Source organism: Falco peregrinus, chromosome 7 (genome assembly GCF_023634155.1).
Source record: "Falco peregrinus isolate bFalPer1 chromosome 7, bFalPer1.pri, whole genome shotgun sequence".
Taxonomy (NCBI): Eukaryota; Metazoa; Chordata; class Aves; order Falconiformes; family Falconidae; genus Falco; species Falco peregrinus.
The window spans coordinates 39279273-39296297 of record NC_073727.1 but is presented as its reverse complement, the minus strand read 5'-3'; the positions used below and the strand labels follow the sequence as shown (position 1 = coordinate 39296297).

At 46.3% G+C, this 17025-nt stretch overlaps 1 protein-coding gene across 3 annotated transcripts in view; it reads left to right on the top strand.

Annotated features, from left to right (window-relative positions):
* Positions 1-8361: 8361 nt before the first annotated feature.
* The window catches only part of IFNGR1 (interferon gamma receptor 1), a 29726-nt gene continuing 21062 nt past the window's right edge, over positions 8362-17025 (top strand). Inside the window, exons 1-2 of one of the 3 annotated variants that reach the window (XM_055809868.1) lie at positions 8362-8379; positions 10738-10807. In XM_055809868.1, the coding sequence (XP_055665843.1) occupies positions 8377-8379; positions 10738-10807 (73 nt within the window). In that variant the 5' untranslated portion in view covers positions 8362-8376. Of the gene's footprint in view, positions 8380-10195; positions 10217-10737; positions 10808-11597; positions 11796-17025 lie in introns of those variants that run through there. The other 2 variants (XM_055809866.1, XM_055809867.1) reach the window with 2 other exon arrangements.

Genomic DNA, 17025 nt, shown 5'->3' with positions numbered 1-17025 from the left:
GGTTGTGTGTGTGTGCTCACCAGCAAACTTTAGGTTGGACCAGCTGATGAGTAAGGGGGCCTCAGGTCTGGAGTATCAGGCAGGCAGAAGTTCACTGCTGCTATACCCGTGGGACTTGTGAACATGGGGTGTCTGTGGGATGACTCTGTGAGCCTCTAGCTGGACCAACCGGTGAGTGGGAGACCTGTGGGGTAGGTAAGGGGGGCTGGGATGCAGGCAAGGTTGCTGAGTGGGCAGAAGGTTCGTGCTGGTGCTCAGGGAATCTGTGAATGCACATGTGCTTATGAACCCAGAGAGTGTGATGTGTGTGCCTGCACTAGTGACCTCCCACCTCTGCCAGCCCAAGAGCAGGGGACTTGGTTGTCTGTATTTTACGTGAGCCCTACATATGGGTGCTGTTGAAGGCAGCGCCTTAGCTGGAGGAGGTGGCCACTCTCCTGATATTCCTTAACACCTTGCTTCCCTTCCAGACAGCAGGAGGAACTAGCGACTTGTGCATCTGACTTGCAATTTTCTCATGTTCATCTTCCCTTTTTATTCAGCAGATGGTTATAAAGAGAGTAGATGACTCTAATTAGGATCATCAGGCCAAGAATGATTGTTTTTCTACAATCCATTCTGTATACTTGTGGGCCTGCACATGTCTTTACAGCTGCACATACCCATATATTGAATACTTGTACTGAAACAACAAGCTCAAAGGTGCATTTCTTACATAAGATCTGAAAGATATTTTTTTTCCTGACTGAATTCCATAGACATAAATGCCTTGAATGAGAACAGAGTGGTACATGATTTCCTGATGTGATCATAGGTAGTTTTGTCTCATGCATTCACTGTGTAAGTGCAAAGAATTGCCTGAATGACAGCATCCTGTTTTGCTTTGGGAACAGGATGGTTAGGGAACAAATTGTGAAATAGGTCACGTGTGTGGTCAGTTGCTCTCCAATGTGGTTTTCAGGTCCGTTGTTCTATCTATAGTTTGTTCTACCAAGTAAAATACACCAGAAGGCAAAAGTTGGTGTTCTGCCTGTCACAGCCTGGTGGTGTTAAATCCACAGCACACATACAGCCAGCTGTGATCTCTGTCTCCCACTGTCTTTCCTGGAAAACTGATCATTAGCTCTGCAACTGACAATCAGCAGTTTAAAGAAAAAGTAATAAAAAACCCTGTACCTGTATATTCTGGACAAACGGTACCTGTATGTTCTCAACAGCTTTACACTTTTTATTGGAGTGATTTTATCTGATTTTATCTTTACACATAATCTCAGAGATCCTCCCTGTCTCCTGACATATGGGTGATTTTGAACTCCTTGGCTTTATATGGTTTTCCTCCCAATAACAGAAAACCCCTGCAAATTTCATGCTGTTTTTCAGGGAAAACAAAGAACTGTAGAAAAGTTTATTTTCAGCAAAAAATCAGGAAAACAGAATCACACAAACTACTGATTGGTTGGTTAGCTGCTTGTTTGCTGTATAACATTATGATTCACTTATGTCCTATAGTATGCTATGTAAGTTTGTTACAGATCAGTCTTGTGTACAATGAAAGTGAATTAATTTTGTCTTACAAAATCTAAAATATTCTTGACATTTTCCTTTTTAACAACTAATTTCTTAGGCTGAAGTTGGTACTGTGGATGTATGCATTCATTCATTAATCTTACTATGTTCAGAATTGTGCCAGATCTTTGAGCTGTCTAGTGTGTGTGTAGCTCTGCTGGGCATTTTGTGGCGATACACTTACAAATTAAACCCATGGCCAGTAGAAATCAGAAAGATTCTTTATGAAATCAAGTGAGTTTTTTTTCTCCTTTCACCAGGTTTTATTCCCCTTTTGGCAGTACTATTTCAAAGTACTGTCAGAAGATTTTTTTCTCTTATGGGGGTATGGTTTGATTTTCGTCCTACAAAACCTTACAAAAAAAGGTTGAGAGGATATCAATAATATACTTTACAAGAAAAATATGCTCTAAAATATCCTCAGCAGCTAATATTTATACACAATCTTCAGATCACTAGTAATCCAGATAGATTACCAGAGTACTTTTCACTGCTATAGCAGGTAGTCTTGTTAAGTAATTTCTTTCTTAAATTATCATATCCTTTATTAAAACTAACCACATTTTTATTCCATTAATCTTACCAAGAAACTGTTCCAAGCTCTAACCTTGTGAAAGTTGGAAATGTTCTTATGGAAATGTTCAGTGAACTTACTTACAGAGAGAAGTTGTTCCCCTTTCAGCCTTTTCTTTTACCAGACTAGGCAACACAAGCATTTTTAGACTCTTCTCAGAAGAGAACTTACCCACTTTCAACTGTTGATCAGAATAGCTCCTTTCTGCACTTGTTCCTGACTGTTTGTCCTCTTGGGACTGAGGTGACCAGTCCAATGCAAGGCTGCAGAGAAGGCGTCTATCTGCTTCTTAAAATGCTGGAATTGCTATTTCCCTCTGCTGGATTCAACACACTTATAATTGGTTAGCCTGATAACTGATTAAAAAAAATATCTGATGCCATTGTCCACAGTCTTGAGCACACAGCTCAATAACAGCAGGTCTCCCAACACAATAAATTACCATAGAGAGTAAAGACCAAGTGTTTATTCTGGCTTCAGCTGATTTGCCAGTTTCCTGCCCCACCACTAGTTTATTGAATGTGCTGTAGTTCTTTTTAAACAGCAGAAGCATAAAACCAACAAATTATATCTAACAAAGGCTTAAGGCAACAAAGGATTGCTTATAAATTTGGCAAGGCAGGTACAAATGTAAAAGATGTTAAAAAAAATAATTGAAAACTAGTCTCTGTCATCTGAGATTTCTCCAAGACTTCTCACAGCAACACATGTCCATGGACAAGCCCAAAAGTATCCTGGCTCAGGGATACTCGCTTTCCCTGGGGGATCCTGAACTGAGCCCTACCCCATCTCAACTATATCTAAGGGTAACAGCATAACATTGTGTACAAGTGAGTATCTGGAAATCTTCAGCTTCTTCTTTCTGCTGTTAATCAACTGTAGGAGATCTATTGCAATGGCTGTTTAATTCTCTTTGGATGTTTGTGAAAAAGAAATGAAAGCTTGGCTGGTATCAGTACACACTGGCTTTTTAATGTGTTGATTTTTCTGTTTGACTCTACCTTCTTTTTCTGATACTTATTTCAATTACAGTTTCTTTGTCCTCCTCTCTTCCCAGATAATAGAACTTGCTTCATCAAACACATATTCACATAACAAAATTTTCTGAGCAGCAGAATTTATGAAGCCTGGTTTCCTAGGAATTTATGGTGCTGATTTGCAAGTCCCATCCTCACATCATGTCCTCTACGATACCTTCACTAGGCAAAGTCAGCACTTCAAATGGCAAGTATGAGTTCTACACCTGCTGCTTGCCTCAGCAGTCCACATACATTGCACACCCAGTCAGATATCATGCTCTTGTGATTGTTGCCAAAGAGAGAATATATTGCATACCTTTCTCTCACTAGGAACTGTTTCTCAGATTACTTCAAAATAAAAATTAAAGGGCCTCTAATGAAGTAGGAGTATCAGTATAACCTCAAATATTACAAGCATACACAAATTTCAGTTAGAATCCACTCAATCACAACGATTAAAAAATACCTTAAAGTTAGGTTCTTACTTTTTTCTTCATATCTTATTCTGTGTTATGTGTAGTGTTGAAAGTATCTTTGCCCATTCTCAGACCTCCACATTATTTATAATACAATTCTGCTTTTGAATAGTCTCCACATACATTTACAAGAAATTATACTTAATTTGCATAGAATTGATTAATGATTATCCTGTGTATATAAGATGGTTCTGCTATGCATTTTTAATCCCTGGGTACCATGCAGAGTTGCAGAATCTTGCATTGTGATACTTCACTCACGCTATGAAAATGTTTTTTAGAAACTCATAACATCCAACAAAACAGGTAATTTCAATTCTTTATTTTCTCCCCAGTAGGCTGTCAAACAACAGTGTGGTCTGTATAAGACTATAGCTCTTTAAAACACTATATGCAGTATCTCTAAAGCATAGCTAATATTTAGCAATTACTTTGCATGGGACTTTCCACATCAGACAGAGATATTGGATTAGTCAAAGAGAACAAAGGACTGAATATTTTTTCTTCTGAGACTGATTGAGGTGTTAGGCTATTTTATGAGGTGGGACTCTATCAGAAGACATTTTTGCACCTCGATTAATGGCACCCTTTTCCAGAAAGCTACAGAAGATATGATCTTTCTGGACTACAGTTCTACTCTTACGAGGCTGTTCTGGTTTCAGCTGGGATAGTCAATTTTCTTCTTAGTAGCTGGTGCAGCGCTGTGATTTGGATTTGGTGTGAGAACAATGTTGATAGCACACTGATGGTTTTGGCATTGCTGGGTGATGTTTATACCAAGTCAAGGACTTTTCCATTCCTTGGGCCCTGCCAGTGAGAGGGCTGGAGGGGCACGGGAAGCTGGGAGGGGACACAGCCAGGACAGCTGACCCCAACTAGCCAAAGGGATATTCCACACCATATGATGTCATGCTGAGTGTATAAACTGGGGGAAGAAGAAGGAAGCGGGGGACATTCAGCATTACGGTGTTTGTCTTCCTGAGTAACCATTACACTGACAGAGCCCTGCTTCCCTGGGATGGCTGAACACCTGCCTGCCCAGGGGAAGTGGTGAACGAATTCCTTGCTTTGCTTTGCTTGTGTGTATGGCTTTTGCTTTGCTTATTAAATTGTTCTTCTCTCCACCCTTGAGTTTTACATTACTTTCCAATTCTCCTTCCCATCGCTCCGGGTGAGGGCAAAGTGAGCGAGCGACTGTGTGGTACTTAGTTACCAGCTGGGGTTAAACCATGACAGTCCTTTTTTGGCACTAAACGTGGGGCTCGAAGGGTTCAAGATAATGGCGGATTTGATTGGAATGTGTTATTTCTAATTTATAGCTGTTATTGCTGTTTAGCTATTAATCATCGCGTTTCGGTGTTTGCTATGGGGCTTGCTTGCCTTACTGTGTATTAGAGTCTAGCACTTAGTGACTGCTTTTTGCTTTCGCTGCTTGCTGTCCTGCTTATCATCTTACTGCACTGTGCCTGGGAACATTGTGATAACAGCCATGGGAATGTGCCTGGGCTGGCAGGTGGCCAGGGCATCGCTGCTGTTTCTGTGCTGCTGTACTGGACAGGCTGGAACTCCAGCGTGAACCTGAGTTGAAGGGACTGTGACCTGTGGATAAGTCCACATGGGAGCAGGACACCCCAAAGCCCCTGTGGCCGTGAATCAGTCCATGCCTGAGCAGGTACATCTTGGAGTGCCTGTGGCCATGGTTATATCTGTGCCGCAGCAGGTATGCCTCTGAAGAACTTGTGGCCCAAGGACAAGTCCAGGCTGAAGAAGGTACATCTCAAAGTATCTGTGGCTGTGGATAAGTCCACGCTACAGCTGAAGCATCTGTGGCTCTGCATGAGGTCATGCTAGATCACCTCAAAGTGTGTGGTCATCGATAAGCCCATGACAGAGCAGGTACAGCCCTGGAGGGATTTCAACCAGGAATAAAGCCATGCTGGAGCTGATTTACTTCTGAAGGGACTGTGGCTGTGGGTAAGGCTATGCTGCAGCAGGTATTCCCCTGGAGAGAGTGTAGTTCATAGCCAAGGCTCCACTTGGAGCAGGTACAACCCTAAGGGACTGCAGTCTGTGGATAAGTCCAAGCCAGAGCAGGGGCAAGGGAAGGAGTTAATTGCAATGTTAAACCCTATGGGCTGGTCCAAAGGGACTAGGGGTGGAGACTGTAATGGATATACCTTTAAATTGTTTTAATCCATGGTTTGAGTTTCATGTTATAGGAATGACTATAGCAGCAACTACCTGAACCATTGGAGGACAAGCCTCACAAGAAGCAGTGCAAGTGACCTGAGCTGGGCTTTTGCTTTTCTTATTAAATTGTTCTTCTCTCCACTCTCGAGTTTTACATTCCTTTCCCATTCTTCTCCCCATCCCTCTGGGTGAGGAGGAGTGAGTGAGCAGCTGTGTGGTGCTTAATTACCACCTGGGGTTAAATCACTACAGAGGTCTAGATCAGACACAAATATACAGAAGTTCACAACGGCATTGCACAGAGCTTTTGACTGTACTGTGATTTTGTTTATAATGCTTGTCTTTTCCATGCTTACAGAAGGACATGCTTAGATAGCCTTTCCTTACCTCTTGTGGTGAGTTGACCCTGGCCGGATGCCAGGTGCCCACCAGAGCTCCTCTATCACTCCCCTCCTCAGCTGGGCAGGGGGAGAGAAAATACAGTGAAAGGCTCGTGGGTTGACATAAAGACAGGGAGGTCATTCACCAATCACCATCACAGGGAAAACAGACTCAGCTTGGGGAAATTAGTTTCATTTAATACCATCAAATCAGAGTAGGGTAATGAGAAGTAAAACCAAAACTTTAAAACACCTTCCCTTCGCCCCTCCCTTCTTCCCAGGCTTAATTTTACTCCTGAATTCTCTCCCTCCCCTCCTCAGCAGCTTGTGCAGGGGGACAGGGAATGAGGTGTGCGATTAGTTCATCACACATTGTCTCTGCTGCTCCTTCCTCCTCAGGAGGAGGACTCCTCACCCTCTTCCTCTGCCCAAGCATCGGTTCCCTCCCACAGTTTGCCATCCTTCAGGCACAGACTGCTCCAGGGTGGGTTCCCCACAGGGTCACAAGCCCTGCCAGCAGCCCTGCTCCAGCTGGGCTCCTCTCTCCACGGGTCCACAGGTCCTGCCGGGACCCTGCTCCAGTGTGGGCTTCCCATGGGTCACAGCCTCCTTTGGGCATCCCCCTGCTCCAGCGTGGGGTCCCCCCATGGGCTGCAGGTGGCTATCTGCTCCACCGTTAACCTCCATGGGCTGCAGGGGCACAGCCTGGCCCACCATGGCCTTCACCAGGGGCTGCAGGGGAACCCCTGCTCCGGCGCCTGGAGCACCTCCTGCCCCTCCTGCCCCGGCCTGGCTGGCTGCAGCGCTGCTGCTCTCACCTGTTCTCACTCCTCTCTTCTCTGGCTGCAATTGCCATTGCGCAGCAACTTTTCCCCTTTCTTAAATGCATTATCCCAGAGATAATAAATACGTTATCACTGGTGGGCTCGGCCTTGGAGCCGGCTGGCATTGGCTCCATTGGACGCAGGGGAAACTTCTAGCAACTTCTCACAGATGCCACCCCTGTAGCCCCTGCTACCGAAACCTTGTCACACAAGCCCAATACATCTCTTCACCAAAGAGTAGATTAGCTTCATTTCTGTAACAGTGCTATTTCTGCCAAGCAAGGTAGTTAGCAGTTTACTCAGACCTGTGTCTGGGGATGGGACCAACAACTATACTGACACACAGTAAGGTGCGCACTATAACTTCATGTGTAAAGCACAAAAACCTACAGTATTAGGAGAAAACAAAACAAACAACCGCCCTCACAAATCCAGTAACTGTCTCTAGCTTTGTCTTTTCTTAAGGGTCTCAGAATGTTCGAATGTATTTAAGTGAGAAGCCCCTGGTTTTTCTTTTACCTCATTCAGAGGTTCAACTAAACATAGGCCCTCACCTTTTACTGATGAAGGTTAATGACTCTCTATCCTGAGCCATTAGTATACCTCTCCCACCTGTCTGGATTACTGTCCATTAAGCTAGTTTTTTTTCTCAGGATGCATATCAGATCACACGTGCATTAGATAAACACAACAGAGCATGAGAGGTCATCTGTCAACTCAGCAGCTACAGCAGAGCAGCTGTTGCACTGAAAATGCTGCAGCTTTTTAGAGACTTGCTCATTGGCTCGCAATCATGTCTTTTTAATCTACTCTTGCTATCTTTTCTCTGTTTTCTTTTACTTTACAATTCAGTCAGCCGCAAATAAACCTGTTGTCTTTGATTTTGTGGTTGACTTCTAAGTAGTGCTCATTGCTGCTGCTCTGTTGGAGAGATGACCACCCTAGTAAGCTGCCATGATACCATGATTTCCATTGGTCATTATTTATCTACTTCTTTCAGAATCGGGTGCAAGGATAATTACAGGATATGCAGCATGGGCATTTAAAAGAGCTTTAATTCTAGGATATAGACAAATTCCCGGGTAGTGGGCCATTTTCTTTCTCTTCTTCAATGAGTAATACAATTCTCTGATAAAAGCACGGCTTGCACTGCTTTAGGTCTCCTTGCTCTAGTTCTCTGGTTCCTGGAAATGTGAATGTGGAAAGAACAGGTAGCTGAGGAGAACCAAAATGGGCATAAATTTGAAATGGCTGCTAGACAGTTAGGAATGGTGCTCCTAGAAGATCAAAATATGTATTTTTACCATAGGTCTGTATAAGAAGATCACTGAACTTCCTAACAGATTTATGGTATGTATAGAAGCTAAATGATCACTAATGAGCATTTATTGGGGGAGGGGGATTTTGTGGCTGATTATTTGTATCTTTTGAAGGTGAACAGAGCTAGTGCTTTCAATCAATGGGGAAAAGCTCTGGTTAGAGATAACTTCTTGGTGTCTATGATTTCACTTTGTGATAGCATTTAAGGAAAAGGTGGCATTACCTTTGAAACATACCTTTCCTATGAGTATTCTTATACAGCCTCATACAGGCTCCAAACTTGTTCCCACACCGATATTATATTCACCTTAGTTTTTCAAAGGGCCTTGAGCAGTATTTCAAAGCCAAAAAAATCTAAAGGTCCAGAACATAGCCTGGCTGGTGAGAAAGCATGTTGGTAACTGCTATGACTATCATGATGAATCAAAGGAGTAGGCATTTCAGACTAAGTGAGGTGAAGATCCTGTATTTAATTCTGCAAGGACAGCAAAACTCCAGGGAGTGCTACTGCACGTGCACATGAAGGCACAATAACTCTGTGACACAATTAAGTGGTAGCTAAAAAAAAACAAACAAGCAAACAAAAGGCTGTGGAAACTTGTCCCAGGAAGTTGTTTATATTGTCAAGACCTTTGCCACAGAGAGGCAAATAACCACCGCCTGGGCTGAGCATGAAAAGGAGTGGAAAGGAGGAAGTTAGAAGACACTTCACATGATAATGGCCATTTTTTCCTCTTTTCCAAAGTGTAACAATTCAAGACAAGAAAAAAATTTAGCAAGTTTGTAATGTTTTGGTGGGGATGGACTCCACTCCCTGCACAGTGAGAGAAGACCCTGGTGGAGCTGTGTACAGGGGTTCTGGTAGCACAGGCAGAAGTTGTGCTGGGGACAACTCTCATAACCAGAATTACATTTCCTTCATTTCTCTGTAGAGAGCTGACTTAAGTTCTGACAACCCTTCATAACATTCCATCAAGTCTGTGCAGTACTGTCATAAAAAAACAGGCTACGTTATTAAGGTCTGTTGATGTGACACCTACCTTAGGCACACTGTCAGCCCTTGATATGACTGTCAGAATACCTAATGTTTTATCTAGGGCTAGTGATTCCTTGTTCTCACTTACTTTTGTGTAAAATACTATTTCAATCATAGAAGCATTTAGATTGGGAAAGACCCTTAAGATCATCAAGTCCAACTGTTAACATAACACTGCCAAGTCCAACACTAAACCTTGTCCCCAAGCGCCATGTCTGCACTTTTAAATACCTCCAGGGATGGTGACTCAGCCACTCCCCTGGGCAGCCTGTTCCAATGCTTGACAACCCTTTTGGTGAAGAACTATTCTATAACATCCAATCTAAACCTCCCCTTGTACAGATTGAGGCTGTTTCCTCTCATCCTAGTTAGAAAGTATCATGTAAGCACGCCACCATTCAGGAAGGCAAAATCCATATGCCAGCAAGCGGCCAATATTTCAATCAAGACAGTTAAGCATGTGCCGGTTGTAAAGCTCATGACTGCACTCATGTTAAGTACAAAGGTCAGCCTGTGACTGTAGCATTGCTACATAGTGTGAGTATAGTTTCTCAATCCATTTCCTTCTTGGCTTTTTAACCCATGTCGACCCTACACCCCACACCACCACCTCATCACCTGTGGGACACCATCGTTTCTGAGACTGCACCAGTGAGGTGTTCTTCTTCAGCACCCAGTGCTGGCTTGTGATCTCCCCTCTCCTTACTACTCATTCCTGCTCACACAGCAAATTGCTCTGTCTTCTCAATTTTGCAAATGCAGATGGCAAGAAAGCAATTGCTCCATACCTTTCTCCAGGAATTGAGACAAAGTCTGAGACAGGAAATGAAGGTGAGGGAGCGGCTGAAGTTAACATTTTCTGTGAGAGGTGTGAGAAAGAGGAAGCATGACGACTCTGGCATGTAACTGTTTCCTCCTTTCTGTCTCTGAAAGCTTGGGAAGAAGCGTGGGTGTCAGGGATCCTTCATGCTGTCTCCATTTTAGTCTAGAAAAAACGTTATCTGCAGAACCTCTGGCAGGAGCTTAAAAAGCTGCTACATTCTCCTTACAGCTGGGGAGGTGTGTGGCAGAGGAGGTTTCTTCTGCGTCCTCCTCCTTAGCTGACCCAGGGTAGCCCTGAGGCTGGGTGGTTAAGGTGCTGAATTATCTGGCACTGAGACACGGGGTGGGAAGCACAGCAACAGGAAGGCAGAAAAAGCTGCAATCTCCATCTTGCTTGGCAGCACTTCATTTAATTGTTTTAAATGCATGTAAATGTAGGTTATTTGTAAGGAAGAACAAAAGCTCTCGGCATAAATTAGGATTCCTCTATGTGTAGGAACGCAAAGAACTCATTCTGAAAAACTCCACAGGATGAACACTCTGTGTTTATTAAGAAACGGGGAGGCAGCAGAAGTCTCTTTCAGCGGCTGGGGCCCACAGGTATGGCACGGCATTGGCACTTCAAAACAATCCATAAAACAAGGCCAGGGCACCGCGGAGGTGAAAGGCCTCACTGCCACCACTGTGGCCCAAGGGCCACCGCCAGGCTACTGTCCTCCCCTGCCCGGCCGGCCCGGCCCCCCTGCCCCTGCCCGGCCGGCACTGCCCCAGCTCCAGCCCCAGCCCCAGCCCCAGCCCCTGCCCTGCCCTGCCCCTGCCCTGCCCCTGCCCGGCCGGCACTGCCCTAGCCCCAGCCCCAGCCCCAGCCCCTGCCCCTGCCCTGCCCCTGCCCCGGCGGCACTGCCCCAGCTCCAGCCCCAGCCCCTGCCCTGCCCTGCCCCTGCCCTGCCCCTGCCCGGCCGGCACTGCCCCAGCTCCAGCCCCAGCCCCTGCCCTGCCGCTGCCCCTGCCCCTGCCCCGGCGGCACTGCCCCTGCCCGGCCGGCACTGCCCTAGCCCCAGCCCCAGCCCCTGCCCTGCCGCTGCCCCTGCCCCTGCCCGGCCGGCACTGCCCTAGCCCCAGCCCCAGCCCCAGCCCCTGCCCCTGCCCTGCCCCTGCCCCGGCGGCACTGCCCCTGCCCGGCCGGCACTGCCCCAGCTCCAGCCCCAACCCCTGCCCCTGCCCTGCCCCTGCCCCGGCGGCACTGCCCCTGCCCCGGCACTGCCCCCGCCCTGCCCCTGCCCCTGCCCGGACGGCCCCGCCCCAGCCCCACCCCCAGCCCCCGCCCCGCCGCCGCCGGGCCCTCCCCCGCCCGGCAGTGACCCTCGGCCCCGCCGCTTCCCGCGGGGAGCGCAGTGCGCAGGCGCCGCAGCGCCGCCGGGCCGAGGGGATCGCGGTGCGGCGCGGGAGCACGAGCCGGAGCGGCCTCCGCGCGCTCGCCGCCAGCCGCCGCCGGGCGCTATGCGGGTGCCGCTGGCCCTCCTGGCGCTCGCGGCGCTGCTGGCGCTCCGGCGGAGCGCGGCCTCCCGCGGGGAGCAGCGGTCTGCAGGTAACGGGCTGGGACGGGGGCCCGGGACGGGCCGGTATAGGCGGGCCGGCGGCGCGGGTCCCGTGAGGGGAGCGGAGCGGGGCGGCGAGCCCGGAACTGGTGGCGGCATCGGGGCCCTGCCCTATCCCGGAGCCGCTGGAGACCGAGTGCCGCCGGGGCTGCGTCGCTGCCGCCGCCCTGCCTGCGCGGGTGCGGGAGGGGGCGCAGGGTCCCGCGTGTCCAGCCGGGAGCGGGGCGGCGGCGGGGCGCCAGGCCGTGCTGTGTGCAGCTTCGCCCCGCTCGCCGGGTGCTGTGCCGCGCTGCCCCGCCGGGGTGTGGCGGCGCCGGCTGAGCTCCCCCGCGGCGGCGAGGTTAGGCTTTGCCGTGGAAGATCTGCTGACATGCAAATGCAAATCGGCTCTGGTGGCGCGGCACCCTCGCCGCGTTGGAAGCGTGTCGCTGCTGTCTGGGGGTGGTTACAGCCGAACCCCGACTTTGTCAGGGTGCCCGTTACAAGTGGTTACAGCCCTCTGCTGTGAGGTGGCAGATACTCGTTGTTATTTCAGGTGTTTGTACGTTTTGTCACGTAAAGCAGGAGCAGGGTGTGCATCGAATAGGCCTGCAGCACTGTGTTTTATAAACGCCAATGTCCGAAGAAGCAGAGAAATTGGGAATTTCAGTGCCAAGATGGGGAGGCCAAACGAGGCATCAGGGTTATGGCCATGACCACAGGGGAGGGGGTACCCTTCGGCCAAGCACTGAGTGGGCAGGGGGCGGAGCTGCCGGCGAGGAGCAGCGTTTTTTCTTTGGGCAGAGCTGTTGCAAGTAAATTATGAAAGAAACACTCTGGTTGACAAGTTTCGGTTCAGACTGGAGCAGCTCATTAAATTCCGAGATTGCTGTCCAACAGCTCAGGTTAAAAGAGAACATGTATTGAGTTTTCAGCAATACTGAGAGCTGTTTACAGGGTGTTGCATGTTATGCCCTTCATGAAAGGACTTGAAATTGTGTCCACACATAGATAAATGCAGCAGTACTCTCCTGCTGCTAGCAGTTGGTTGCAGAAACTCCAATTAGGCTCCCAGGTGCCTTGGACTCTGCAAATGCGTAGTGCGGATTGGTTGGGACTTGGTGCGGTTTGGATCCATGCTCAGCTGAAGTGACTGAACTCTGTTGCTGCTGGGGGTGGGCCACCCTGTGTGGGACTTCGGAATACTGCTTAGGTTTACCTGATGTGGACTAGGAACAGTAAAAATGGTAATCTGTCAGCTGACTTGTGCCTTTGTAGTTTACATCTGGAGTGTTTAGTTTGTTTGACTTGGTGGCTGGTTGTTAACTATGAAACCTTGCAGGGAAACTTTTTTTTTTTCCACATTTTAGCAGTAGGGAGGCTTGATAAGTTAAATACTGTCTTTTGAGACTGGACTTCACCTCTTTTAAGAGCGTGCTTTTATAGCTAATAGAATATGCTACTTTTACATTGCATTAAGCAGTTTCAAGGTAAAAACGCAATACCAGTCAATCAGCTGCTGTAAAACAAATCTGCTGTAGTCCAGCCTAGTTCAGCACAAGAGTTACCTTGCTGTAAGACCTGTGGTGCAGTCGGTATGGCGAGCTGCAGAGCAGCAAAAGCTCACTTTTCTGCGTATGAGTGCAGCACACCCTCAGGTGAAAAGAGCAGAATATACTGTGGAGTTAGGTTTTGAAGACACAAAGCAGAGTTTTCATGGTGACTTGCATTCAGGTTGGCCACAGCTTGTATAACCGTACCCTTCAGAGACTTCATCACTTAAGCAAAAACTTCAGTGAACAAAAACATTATGAAGGGAATTTAGTAGATATTGCTGTGTATTAGCTGAATGAAAATGCTGGTTATGTCTGTAATGATGAACTAATACCATGTCCTTACTTCATTATTACATGGATGCAAACGGAAGTGCTGGCTTATACTGAAAGGATGAAAGTAGACGAGGAATTCTGAAGCATGTTTATGATGCTTGCCTTTGCAATGATACAGTGATACCTTTAAGTTTTAGTAGGGCTTCCAGTGTGTCAGTTATGTAATACATATCTTAAGGCTGAGTGTGCAACGAGGAAATACTGTGTCATCTTCATCTTCTGTTGTGGGAGACAATTTTCCTTAGAAAAGCCAGACAAGGTAACAGCAGTTGTCTGAATAGCTGAACACCCTCTGCCTTCCCTACAGCTGAGTGCTTAACGAGCCTGCGCCTGCGTTGGTAGGCCTGTGACTCATCAGTGGAGCTCCGGGCTTCTTGATGGGAACTCTGTCTGCATTTAAATATCCTGGAAGAGGAGGTCCCTGGACAAGGTCGAAGTAGTAGGAAGAAGGTTTGAGACTGTGGTAGCAGTTCAGGTGCTGTTTGCACATTGAAAGCCAGATTTCCACGGAGGTGTGTGCGCGCGCTTCAGTTTTGCAGGTGACTTCATGTGGTGTGTGATGATCTTGGTGGTCTTCTTGATTTGTTCTTTTATAGGTCAGATTATCGGCAGTTACAGCAGTTGTCTGTCCAGCTGCAAACAAACACAAATCAGATGGCAGAAAGTGCTGTATTTGGATATTGTCTGTTATAATGATTTCTCAGGTGTAATAAAAGGGAAGAATAGTCATAAAATAGAGAATACAATATTTAGCTTCTGCTGTTTCAACAGTTGTTAAAATGTGACTTATGTAACTCACTGTGGCTTTTTTAAGATGGTGGTCTAGGTCTGCCTCTCTTCTCGGTACAGCATACCACCTTGTGGAGGTTTTTATCATAAACTATGATTTTTAAAAGCCCCATGGAACATTGTCAAACCTCTGAGTACCGAGGAAATAAAAACCTATTTTAAATAGAAGCTGTAAAAATGAACTAAATACTATGTATAGTGTTTGTTCCTGATTCTTGTGAAATCATTTAAGTTCATTTTGCTAAATATTTAAAAAAACTACTAGCTTTAAATTTTACCCTTGTCTTCATGCTCCCTTCATTTGTAAACCAAGTGTAATTTCCTTTTTGAATTTAAGATCTTTTGAGAACTTCTGGTAGAGCCTTCTGTGTAGAACTGCTGTTAAATGCACTAATTTAAGTTTTTAGTAAATTTGTTAAGGAGGTACTGTCAAGGTATAGAAGTGGCATTACAAGAGAAGAGTGTATTTGGTTTCTTTTGGAGGGGTGAAGGCAAGCATGCACAAACCTTTCCATATGCACTGCGTGCTGCCGCCACTTGGAAGGCGGCCAGGCATGTAGCAGGAAAAATATTCTTCAGTACATTACTTCTTGGTGTTTACCAGTCTGTCGAGCTTCTGCCAAAGCCAGCCGCAGGTGGTCTCTCTTCTCCAGCAGTCTGACAAGGGCAGGATCAGGGCTGTTCCTTTAGTGCTGGCCTGTCAGAAGTGCACAGTGGAGATGGATGGACGCTAACCCAGGCGTGCTGCCCTGAAGAGGAAGGTGGCAGTGGGCAGAGCTCCCCCTCTGCCATTTCCCATTGATCCCCAGGGCAAGTGGTTGGTGTTCTTGCAGCCTGTGCTGAGCACCAACCTTTCCTGCTGAAATTCTGTCCCGTGGTTCTGGGCAGTGCCCCTAGCTCTCTTCTGCCTCCCAGATGCCTGTACTCTGCTTTACTACAGGCCAAATTTGTTTGATTCAGGACAGATTGAAGTGGGGCTCTAAATGATTGAAGAGGACTATTCTAGAAGGAAATGCAGCTTTCAGAAACAGGCAGTTCTTTCTATGTGCTGTTTTTCACCCTTAGCACAGACTTGCTGCTCTCTGAATCCATTTTTTGGGTATTGGCTGCATTTTTGCCACCTTTTTTTTTTTTTTTTTCCCATTGTATATTGCTGCAGAGTCCTGCAGAACCTTCTCAGGTAGTGCAGATGCGTCTGTCTTCTCTGTCAGTGCTGGTGAGAGCTAAGGGTAATCACTTTTTTAGATTTGTGTAGTCAGCAAAGCTGCTACCCTTCTTGGGTGCAGTTAAAGTGGTTATGTGAGCTCAGATGGAGCACAGGGCATATAATCAAGGTGCACAGGTTTTTCCAGTCAGGGGCCCCAAAGGGACTGATTTGTTAGCATTGTATCTGGCTGTCTTGTAACAGACTAAGTGGTGATTTTCCCTCTTGGCATGAATCCACAGCAAAGCAAAGTTCAAACTGTTGTCCCTCTTGGTCTATTGAAATGGCTTAAAACTGTTTTCCTATGATGTATCACTTGGGGTTTATAAGGATTTGTTAGTTTTTTGTGGAAATCCAAGAAAGGAGCAGACTTTGAAAAGATGTTTTCCGGTTTTTGTTCACAGTTTGACTTCTTAAGCTTTCAATTTGTGCTTTCAGTCTGTATTTTAGTGCCTAAATGATGTTTAATAAGAACATGCAACTTGAACTCTGTGGTTCTTTAAGTCGCTGGTGTGTCAGATAGCTAGATAGCCGTTCCATAGAGTCTACATTGTGGACTTATCAGGCCCTGTTCTGTTATACACGTTATTGCACTTCCAGTTAAATTCTGCTTCTGTGAACAGTGGTGACAAATGCCTCTATGTATATAGTAATACCTCATGGCCTCTGTCAGAATAAGAGAATGAACTTTGGTGTTGCACAAGATATAAGCATCAGTTTAGAAGCTGTCTCATTTTTACATCTCAGAAATGGCCTGTTCTCCAGTTAATTGATTTAAATTTTTTGCCGTTGGGTGATGCATTGTTGAGCCTCAGTGAACAGGTGGGACATCTACATACATCAAAAAATGTTAAGCTCTTCTGTATGTGCTTTAAAAATAGATGCTATTGAATATATGGCTGCTTCAAATTTGTATTCCACGAGTGCTTTCCATAGGTGGTAGTATTGAGTAACATTTATATAGCGAACAAGATAGTCTAGTTTCAAGCTGGTACAGAAATCTTTCTTTGGTTTCATGTGTCTGACCCTGCTCAGGTTTGTGGAAGACGTGGAGTGTGGTGGTTTTGACTTGGGGAAGTGAATGTACAAAACAAAGACAAGTTAGACTTGCCTTGTAGATAAAAACAAGTATTTTTTGGTTTGATGGATGCTTTTGAAGGAGAACTATATCATATATTGTTTGCAACTGGTGGATTAGTTCTATGAGTTATCTTCCTCAGTCTTCGAAGATGCAACTAAGTATGCTTGTTTCTGTTACTGTGGGGAAAAAAAACAACCCCCCAAAAAACCCCCTTAATTTTTTTAGCAGCCTGAAATCAAGCAGCAGATACTTGCAGTAAAACAAAAGCCTTTTGGTGG